Source organism: Conger conger, chromosome 15 (assembly GCF_963514075.1).
Source record: "Conger conger chromosome 15, fConCon1.1, whole genome shotgun sequence".
Lineage (NCBI taxonomy): Eukaryota > Metazoa > Chordata > Actinopteri > Anguilliformes > Congridae > Conger > Conger conger.
In genome coordinates, this window is record NC_083774.1 from 7,388,845 (window position 1) to 7,400,243 (window position 11,399).

General features: G+C 44.9%; 1 protein-coding gene across 1 annotated transcript in view; it reads right to left on the reverse strand.

Annotated features, from left to right (window-relative positions):
• Positions 1–6,888: 6,888 nt before the first annotated feature.
• LOC133111925 (tyrosine-protein phosphatase non-receptor type 5-like) overlaps positions 6,889–11,399 on the reverse strand; it is an 8,205-nt gene continuing 3,694 nt past the window's right edge. The window contains exons 7-11 of the mRNA XM_061222565.1: positions 11,335–11,399; positions 10,694–10,804; positions 8,544–8,704; positions 7,377–7,490; positions 6,889–7,024 (exon numbers count right to left, since the gene is read on the reverse strand). The exon at positions 11,335–11,399 is cut by the window's right edge and continues 73 nt beyond it. Coding sequence (XP_061078549.1) covers positions 6,931–7,024; positions 7,377–7,490; positions 8,544–8,704; positions 10,694–10,804; positions 11,335–11,399 — 545 coding nt within the window. The 3' untranslated portion in view covers positions 6,889–6,930. The remainder of the gene's footprint in view (positions 7,025–7,376; positions 7,491–8,543; positions 8,705–10,693; positions 10,805–11,334) is intronic.

Here is an 11,399-nt window from a genome sequence, read left to right on the forward strand (position 1 = left end):
AAATTCAGGGGTAGCCGGTGGTTCCTCACGAATACAATAGAATGCTAACTATAGTACATTTTCCAGTTAAGACACGCAACCGCACTTTTTTTTTTTTTTGCTCTAGCGCCCAGAACGTAACCACCCGGAACGCAGCCGGTGGGTTTAATGTTGAATGTTCATTTCTGTTGCTCGAGGCGGGCGCACGAACGGAGCATTACAACAGCCGTTACATTTCAAATGTGTAAACTCACCTGCTCTCCACGGTCCCTTCTTTGCCTCTGCGTTAATTTCCATTTGTAATACAGCACCCCGATTTTAAGGGCTTGTCTGCTTTATATTAATGTTTACAAATCATGGGTATGAACGCTATGGGGACAGACACAGCGCGCCAGGGCTGCGCTTATTGTATCGCTACTGTAGAATTTGCAATGCAGTGGAAAAAACTAAACACAAACAGCAATGACAACAGTTGTTTTCTCTTGTGTTTGCCATACAGGCTGTGGTTGAGATTGGAGAGATAAGCAATCTGCATTTACAGGGTATTAGCGATCCAGGAAAATAGAAGGTGCACTTTAGCACTAAAATGAACCAAGGATGAGGTCATGGTTTAGAAAAAACACAGGCTGACGTCACCCTCAGCCAATAGGAGCTGGCGGCTCAGGGGTATGGCGACGTCACTTTTCTGATCCTGTAGATTAAAGGGATACAAGCCCACTGCTGCGAGATCATGGTTTAAAGGGGAACTGCATCTATAAAGATGTAAATCGCGCAGTAGGCTGCTGTACAGCTATCACGTTAGCTAACAGTCACGCCAATGTCCTTCAGGGAAACGGCGTAATATTCTGTGTTTGTCTGACACGTTAGACCGCTTAACACACATAATGCAGGTGTAGACATGTTATTACCAAGATGTACATGTGAAAATTTATCCTATGATTCATACTGTCGGAATGATTTGATCGCGGCAGTCAGGTGTGCTATTACTGAGTCTGCGCAGAGCGTGCACGCAATTGATCCGCGTGAAACCATCCTCTTGATTGGTTGAGACAGTTGCTAGGCCAGTTCCAGAATAAAAATACAAACTATAATAATCAGGTTTTTTGTTTAAAAAGTATATATGTTTATAAATCTACAGGACATGGATAACAGCAATCAGAAGATGCGCTGGCGTCATGAAAACAACTGCAATTATTGTTACAGTGATGGTAATATCATTATTTTGTGTATGTCTCCATCTTATGGTGGCTTAGAAAATTGTTTATGCCAGCGATTCCCAGCCATGGTCCTGGGGACCCCCTGTGGATGCTGGTTTTTGTTCTAACCACAATTGCAAACCCAGATTTTTAACAAGATTTGTAACTTTTTCACATTATTCCATATTCACAAAACATCTTAAGGCTAAAAGTAGCTTTTAACTTGCTGATTTAAGAGACGCTCTTAAAAAACCAGAAGGCAGGGGTTACACTATTTGAGACTATTTCATTGGTTCCAATACACCAGACAAGCTCAGTAAAGAGTAGAAAAGCATATTTGTATCCAAAACAATGACACATTTAACCCAAGTCTGACTAGTGCCTGTATGTCTCAGCTAGCAGGCAGCAGAGGGAACATGAGTGACACTGAAGAGGAGGTGGCTGCTAGTTTTCTGAAACAAAACAAATGGCGGACACAAATTGGGTCAGAAATACATTTGATGTGGATGTGTCCATGTCTGGTACTGTTGCCAGTACAGATGTGTTTGTGCTGTGTGTCTGCTTGGTTTGTATTGGTGAAAAGCTGAATCACAGAGGGTGTAATCAGGTCACACATTACCGATTCTGCACACATCACTTATTCTGTGACCTACCTGGATTTTCACCATATGGCACCCAAAATTTTAAACTTTACATCACCTTCCTTCTTTTACTTTGAAATTATGACTTTGTGATGATAAAAAATGACCTCAACAGACAGATTCAATAAAGTCTGCTTTTATTACGATGCAAAAAAACACAATTCCATTTCCATTGTGACAATTAATGCGAAAGGCTTGGGTCATGTGACTGTGCTTGCTGCCTGCTGATTGGCCTGCTCATAACAAGCCTGACATCTTAAGCTGCAGTTGCCGTCACCGCCCTTAAAACTGTTAACTAAAGTCAAGAATCAACAAAACAAACAAAGTGTAAACAAAAACGGAAAAGCCACATTAAACTTACAGGAGGTAAGCTGCCGAATAGCAGTTTGTTGAGCCTTGAAAATAACAATCTGTACAGGAGAACTCAATGATTCTGATAGCTGCCAGCGGTCATGTGCATTTATTTAACAACCGTTTGTGCCTCTCGATTCATACAAAGCTATGTTTCACCTCTGAGGAGACACTCTCTGTTCTACTGCAGGTGTAGTCGGCCCAGTCCTCTACCTGCCAGTTTTAATGAGGCTCTTGAGTTCACAACGTGTTTTTCCTGCAAACTCAACAAACAAAAGTGAGGAGAGAAAAAAAAAAACACATCCATGTAATCCACAGAAAATAGAAATATACATTTGGGAATTCTTCAAAACAAATTACTCTTTCTTTCTGGTTGCAGGGACCGCACTTAAATAATAAATATGAAAGCGTAGTGGTTAAGGTACATGACTGGGACACACAAGGTCGGTGGTTCAATCCCCGGTCAAGCCACAATAACATCCGCACAGCCGTTGGGCCCTGGAGCAAGGCCCTTAACCCTGCATTGCTCCAGGGGAGGATTGTCTCCTGCTTAGTCTAATCAACAGTACGTCACTCTGGGTAAGAGCATCTGCCAAATGGCAATAATGTAATGGAACCAAAACGCAAAAAATCGCAAAGGTGCAGACCTGGTAGGCTTTTGTGTCGATTATCGATACAAAAATACAACCATTTCCCTTCACCAGATCAATGTTATTTTGTCACATGATTAAACTATATTTCACATGGTAAAAAGGCAGCTTGCTGAATGATCGGTGTAGGTTTGAAAATGTACCGTGGTGTTGATTTGATGGAAATATGGTTGTAAATAACCTGAATGCATTACAAGCGAGGTTCAGTCAGCAGACTTTGCTTTCATGGTCACTGCCACCATCAAATACCTGTATCCATGGTGATATGGCAAAGGTAAACCAATTATGAAAACAAAAATAAAAATATCAAAGATACGTAGATTTCTAAATTAGATTTTAAAAAATTGCCTCAAAATGACCCACAACACATAATATTACCATAGATAAACCAAAACAAACAGTAAAAGCCATGAATGAGGCAGTACTGTATATTCATCAGAGCTACCGTGCCTTCCTGTAAGAGGTAAGGGGGAGGAACATTCGTGTAAATGTGTAAATGACAAATGTACAAAAACGTTAAATGTCACGACATAGCCTTTTAGAAAATACAGCAGGATGACCGTTTGCCTCGTGTGTGGACCCTGTGAAATTCTACATATGCATTTCGTTAAGACACATCAAATATTTTAACAAAAATGTAATAACCGAGCATCAAAGACTAGCCAATAGCTGGGTTTGTGTGCTTTCCCATCTCAGCATGTCTATCCTTTGTACAGTAACATGCTAAATCTGCACAAACAAAATATTTACCTTGCAAGTCATTACATTTCTCAAAACTTACTTTGTCCCAATACGTATGCTAACTTGATAGGGGGACTGACTGAAAGTCACTGTTGTAAATAGTAGTGTAAATGTTTGTCTAAAAAAAAAAACATGAAATAAATGCAGATATTGTTATCTTTGCTCCATAGCCTTTGCTCCATTTGAAAATAGGAATTTGACTTCCACAAAAACAACCAAATTGGCACAACGTTCTCAATACCTCTTAACTGAAAATTCATATATTCATTCATTCATTATCCTAACCCGCTTATCCTGAACAGGGTCGCAGGGGGGCTGGAGCCTATCCCAGCATACATTGGGTGAAAGGCAGGAATACACCCTGGACAGGTCGCCAGTCCATCGCAGGGCACACACACCATTCACTCACACACTCATACCTACGGGCAATTTAGACTCTCCAATCAGCCTAACATGCATGTCTTTGGACTGTGGGAGGAAACTGGAGTACCCAGAGGAAACCCACGCAAACATGGGGAGAACATGCGAACTCCGCACAGAGAGGCCCCGGCCGACGGGGATTCGAACCCAGGACCTCCTTGCTGTGAGGCGGCAGTGCTACCCACTGCACCATCCGTGCTGCCTCTTAACTGAAAATGCTTATCTGAAAAGAGAGAGAGAGTCATCCAAGGATAGACAGGTGATTGAAACATTATTCTTCAGCACAGTCTCCTCTAACAGAACCACAAGGTGCTGAAGGGGCCGGGGGGGAATTCTCATACCCTGTAACAAATGGAGGTTTGCCCACCACTCACCATTATCTTCTTCCATCATCATACAGGATCTTAAAAAAAAAAAAGTGAGCCCTTTAACTTTGAACTACACACCACCCCGTAAGATCTGAACCAACAAAGTCAGGCCTGACATGAGAACATCCGAAGATGTTAATTAAAGGTGGCGGACCTCCAGGTCAGGAGCAAGTAAAAGAGAAAAGAAGAGAAAAATAAGTGATTGGAATGAGCCCAGTATCTCTGCGTTCAACCACTGAGTCCAGGGCTCATCGAATCTGGCCCTCAAGTCCAAATCCAGCCCTGATTTTCTTCTCTCCCGAGTAATTAACTCAACATAGTGCCACTAATTGGCCAGTCTGTCTTGACACCTGACTCACAGTTAAAGGGAGGGTGGAAAAACCAGCAGTTCTCGGACCTCGAGGACCGTGATTTGATGATCCCTCTCTCTTCGTCTTTCGTCCCTGCCTAGCAACTAAACCGGCTAGATTTGTACACAGTACATTTCGCATGAAATAAATGCAAATGCAAAAATAATCAAATATTATTCACCCAAAAGAAAGGAGAGCCAGACTTACTGAGCCAGAGATGACTCCACCAAACATCTTCGATGGGACTGTCTGTTATACAGTATATCGGCATTTTGATTTTTAAAAATCTAAAAACTCTCGATGCAGCATTTTATGTATTCAAGAGTTCAACATCAGCAGAAACAACAATCTACATAGATACATTCATATGTACGTACGCATTAGTGTAAGTACATAAGTACATAATAGATATATTCTGTTCATACAGTCATAATGCATACATATACACACACATACACCACATCCAGAGGTAAAGACATACAGTACACAGAAACACACATACAGCGCATACATACAGACAGACAAACATACACTCACACATGTTTTAATACACACATGATTTATATAATTCTTACTTAAAGGAGCATTGTTTTTATTCTGGATATTGGAACAATGTCTTGTCCGATACTGAGTATGTGCAGTCATTGAACCCCAGATAATTCAGAACCCCACTGTACTGTGGAACCCCAGATAATCCAGAACCCCACTGTACTGTGGAACCCCAGATAATCCAGAACCCCACTGTACTGTGGAACCCCAGATAATCCAGAACCCCACTGTACTGTGGAACCCCAGATAATCCAGAACCCCACTGTACTGTGGAACCCCAGATAATCCAGAACCCCACTGTACTGTGGAACCCCAGATAATCCAGAACCCCACTGTACTGTGGAACCCCAGATAATCCAGAACCCCACTGTACTGTGGAACCCCAGATAATCCAGAACCCCACTGTACTGTGGAACCCCAGATAATCCAGAACCCCACTGTACTGTGGAACCCCAGATAATCCAGAACCCCACTGTACTGTGGAACCCCAGATAATCCAGAACTCCACTGTACCGTGGAACCACAGATAATTCCAGAACCCCACTGTACTATGGAACCCCAGATTATTCCAGAATTCCGTCCCATTCTGGAATCATTCTGGATGCCTATTTTGAATGCTCTGGTCATGGAAGTGGATGGGAATGGTTCTTTCCTGTTAATTCCCTCTCTGACCACTGCTTTCACTTCAGATTACAGTTACAGTGTAAATGCTAGAGACCGACAGCCCTCAGTAACTATGAACAGATAGACAGACAGGTGCAATCACACACAGACACTCATATTTGTAATACTTCTGTGGAACATCATGATCTTCCACGAGGATGAGGTGCGATGTGCCTCGGTATCCTGGAGAAGGATGTGCAGTTGGGATTGTGGTCCTGGTCTTCCCTGCTCCAGTTGGAGATCCCACAGAAGTCCTACGACAGCGAGGCCCGGACTAAACACAGCCGTGTGCATCCTCTTCTGATCCTCCCTCAGCTGAAGCTGAGTTGTTCTGTTGCTAAAATGCTAATGTTACCTCCAGAAATGAGCTCACTGAAAGTCATGATCCTTCCTGTGTGTGTGCAGTGCAGGGAAAGGGATATTATGTGAGCTGTTGTGCGCTGTTGTTGAGACACACTCCATAGCAGAATCCAGCTGTGCGTATTCACCGATAACTGGCACCACAGTGGATATCCGACTGGACTGCAGTAGATAATCCTGATGGCCGACAAGACAGATGACTGACACTTCAGTAGATATTCAAAGATGACTGATGCCACAGTTCCTGTTTCAATGACCGATTCTACAGTAGGTATTCTCTGCCAGAGGAGATATTCTGACGACAGAGAATAGTCCAAAGTGGATATTCACTGATGACTGACTCAAACAGTGGATATTCACTGATGACTGACTCAAACAGTGGATATCCACTGACTCAAACTATGGGTATTCAGATGACTGACCGCAGTAGAAGTACACAGATGATTGATGTGGCGTAGTAGCACAGGGGTATTTCTGGGGCACACCATGGTCAGGTCGGTTCTTAGGTGGCTCCTCCCTCAGGTACGCCAAGTCAAGGAGGATGATGGGATATCTCCTGGAGCTCCCTCTGTCTCCGGGTTGGATCATTTTGGTCAATTGGTTTGTTTTTTGAGAAGGAGGAGTGGGGGAGACAGGGGTGAGAGCAGGGGAAGGAGCCAGGTTTACTCTTCAGACGGACGGGACAACTGCTTCTCATAGAGGCTGAGAACATGGTGGACAAACTGGTACTGCTCTGCGGTCTGGATCATCCCTCCCCTGCAAAAGCAACACGAAGGTTAGACCACCTCACCTGCCAGTCAAGGGGAGGGGTGAGGACAAGTGTTTAAAACTCCAGTCCTGGGGAGGGGGGGGGCAGTGTCTGCAGGCGTTTCACCACTTAACCCTCTAATGTCCTCACCATGACAAAAGCAAAGGAAAAATTATGATGTGCTCTAAAAATCGAGCATAACATTAAAGGGTTGAGTGTTTCATTTAAGCCACTGATTGGCTGAGGAGTCCATGCACTTCCTTTTCCGAGGCACCTGATTGGAAGGAAACCAGAAATGTCTGCCAACGGTGTGGCCCCCCCAGGACCGGAGTTTGAGGCACGCGCTGCAGGTGGTCTTACCTGTCTAGGCGGAGCTGGCAGGTGGTCCGCAGGATGTCGACCACGCCCTCGGTCCTCAGCTGCTGGCACAGGAGGGTGGTGGCGATGAAGCAGCCGGTCCGACCAATCCCTGCACTGCAGGAGGGGGCAGACAAACCAAAAGGCTTGGACTACAAACCCTTCACGCAAGCCCCCTAGTGCCCACGGTGCCAGCGTCATGGGACTGCTCAACATTCAGTGCTCCTGCAACCTAACTATGAGAGGAAGGAACAAACGTCGCGTTCCAGTTTCATTAATAAGTGAAACATGACTAACTGAATCAAAAACGGAATTTCTAAGTGCCACCATTGCCGTGCGGTTCAGCCAGTTAACAAGCCCCTCCTGCTCGTCAGTCTCATCTCCCGTGACACTCCGGACGATAGGGTCCGGGGAGCACGAAGGATAGATACAAACATTTCACCGCCAGAAATTCATATTCCGTCATAGATAAAGCCAGAAATAGCCCAATGGTATTCCAATACACCTGTGAATAAATTTGCTTACCGAATATCAAAATAAAAATATTGTGTAATTATGGCACACCATTCCACTGAAAATATCTTATATTGCAAATGAAAGTGACCAACAATCTTACCATTGGTTTTAGGCATAGAGATGATCCTTTCAAGATTCAGTGGTCATAGGCTTTTGAACAGTGCATAGCATGTGTAATATGAAGTCAGTGACATGGACTGAGATTCCAGCCTGTGGGAGCTCTCTTCAATACAGTTTTGTTCACCCAACCATAAGTGAAGCAGTAATATACAATCACTCATTGAGGTGTAAATTGTGGTTTTCCTCCGGTTCTTCTCAGTTCACTCAATTTTCCCGACTGATGTCTAAACTTAGTGGATGAGAAGAGCGCAAGGAAGTATGAAGTCTAGTGAGGAAACATACAAACATGGTGAAGATGTATGCATTACTGCTCATAACATAATCAATTATTTAAGTTGTGTCATATTTCTTAAATTGCTATATTCGCATTGGTCATAATAGGCAACGTTTAACCATTGCTAATATTTTACAGCATATCGAGGGCTACTAGCTAGCTACTCAAATGGGAGCATTGTTAGAGGACCCTGTGCCGATAAGTGCGAGATGAACGTAAAATTTGTGACTCTCAGGTATTGTCTGTTGCGGCAGTGATACCTGCAGTGCACGATGACTGGGCCGCTCCCGGGCGGGGCCTGTTGCCGTGCCTCCTCCACTTCCTGCACCAGCTCCAGCAGGGGCGGGGCCTTGTCTGGCGTCTTCTGGTCCGGCCACGATGTGTACCAGTACTGCCTGAGGCTGCGCTGCTCCCCCTCACACTGAGACACACATGTACACACACATACAGAGGTACACACACACACAGCAATGCACACACACACACACACACACACACACAGGTACACGCACACGTACACACATACATACAGAGGTACACACACACACAGCGATGCACACACACACACACACACACACACATAGGTACACGCACACGTACACACACACATACAGAGGTACACGTGCACACACAGCGACGCACACACACACACACACACACACACACACACTCACACAGCGATGCACACACACACACACACACACACACAGGTACACGCACACGTACACACACATACACACACACACACACACATACACATACACACACACGCATATACACACACACACACACACACACGCATATACACACACACACACGCATATACACACACACACACGCATATACACACACACACACACACACATACACATATACACACACACACACACACACACGCATACACATATACACACACACACGCATATACACACACACACACACACACACATATACACACACACGCACACACACACACACACACACACACACACTCACACAGCGATGCACACACACACACACACACACACACAGGTACACGCACACGTACACACACATACAGAGGTACAAGTGCACACACAGCGATGCACACACACACACACACACACATACAGAGGTACACGCACACGTACACACACACATACAGAGGTACACGCGCACACACAGCGATGCACACACACACACACACACACATACAGAGGTACACGCACACGTACACACACACATACAGAGGTACACGCACACACACAGCGATGCACACACACACATACATACATACATAGAGGTACACACACATACAGAGGTACACCCAAACACACACACACACACACACACACAGACAGAGGTACACGCACACACACAGCGATGCACACACACACATACATACATACAGAGGTACACACACACACATACAGAGGTACACCCAAACACACACACACACACACACACATACAGAGGTACATACACACACATACAGAGATACACGCACACACACATGCACACATACACAAACACACACACACACATACAGAGATACACACGCATGCAAACACACACAACAATGCACACACAGATACAGATACAAAGAGATTCAAAACACACACATACAGAGGTACACGAATACACACAGTGATTCACACACACACAGAAATACATGCAAACACAAAACAAACACATGCACACAAACAAACAGAGACACAGATTCAGAGATACAAAAAACACACACGCACACAAAATACACAAAACAAACACACGCAGGGAATGTATGAATGACCACGGAGAAGGACACACAGAGATAAGAGGGTTAATTTGCATATACAGTAGTTTTTTACAGTCATTTTGATTGACAATAATTTCTCAATCTACGCCTGTAGCCACATTGCCGGTGGGTGTTGGTTGCCATGACAGCGTGTCTTGCGGAGCGAGGACTTGCTGCATTGTGAGGACCGGTGTGTGTTTATCGGCACTTTCTGATTCCCCTGCATAAGAGAATCAGAAGAGCTGCAGCACAGAGGGGCAGCTCCTGGAACACACACCTGCAGGGAGAATATACCAGGACACACACCTGCAGGGAGTATATACCAGGACACACACCTGCAGGGAGTATATACCAGGACACACACCTGCAGGGAGAATATACCAGGACACACACCTGCAAGGAGAATATACCAGGACACACACCTGCAGGGAGAATATACAAGGACACACACCTGCAGGGAGAATATACCTGGACACACACCTGCAGGGAGAATATACCAGGACACACACCTGAAGGGAGTATATACAAGGACACACACCTGCAGGGAGAATATACCAGGACACACACCTGCAGGGAGAATATACCAGGACACACACCTGCAGGGAGAATATACCAGGACACACACCTGCAGGGAGTATATACCAGGACACACACCTGCAGGGAGAATATCCGCAGGCTGTAGTCGTCCGCCTGGATCACTTGCTCCACCCGGATCAGGATTCCCTCCTGGACCACAGAGTCCTCGGGCCAGTACTCTGTGCACTTCTGTAGGGAACAAAACACGGAAAAGCTGAGTCACCTGGTCAGACACCTAGTCAGTCACCTGGTCAGTCACCTGGTCAGACACCTGGTCAGACACCTGGTCAGTCACCTGGTCAGTCACCTGGTCAGACTGTGAGACCTGGGGGGTGCATTCCCAAGCGGGATAAGGCTGGACAAGTTCACTGAGGAATACCCGGAACTTGCCCAAAACTGGAACGTGTACTATAAGAAAAAACAGCTATTCTGGGGTTTAGTCTGTGAATTTATCCAGCTAACTCACTTATCTTGCTTTGTGATAAACACCTACGGAATGAACTTAATCCCATTTTGAAAACAGTGCAGAAATGATTTTACTGTGAGCATAAGTCGTTGAGTGATAAACCCTTCAGCCACTTTTCAGTCTATATTATACAGCAGACAGCAGACAGTATACAGGTCAAGTGCCATTTAAGCTCAGTCAATTTAGGAAATTAAGCAACATTCAGTTCATCAACTGAAAAAAGACGAGCTTGGCGAGTGTTGGCGGCCCTCACCTCGTTCTTCTCCTCGATGTTGGTGATCATGACGATGATGGGCGAGCGTTCTTGCCACACCATCC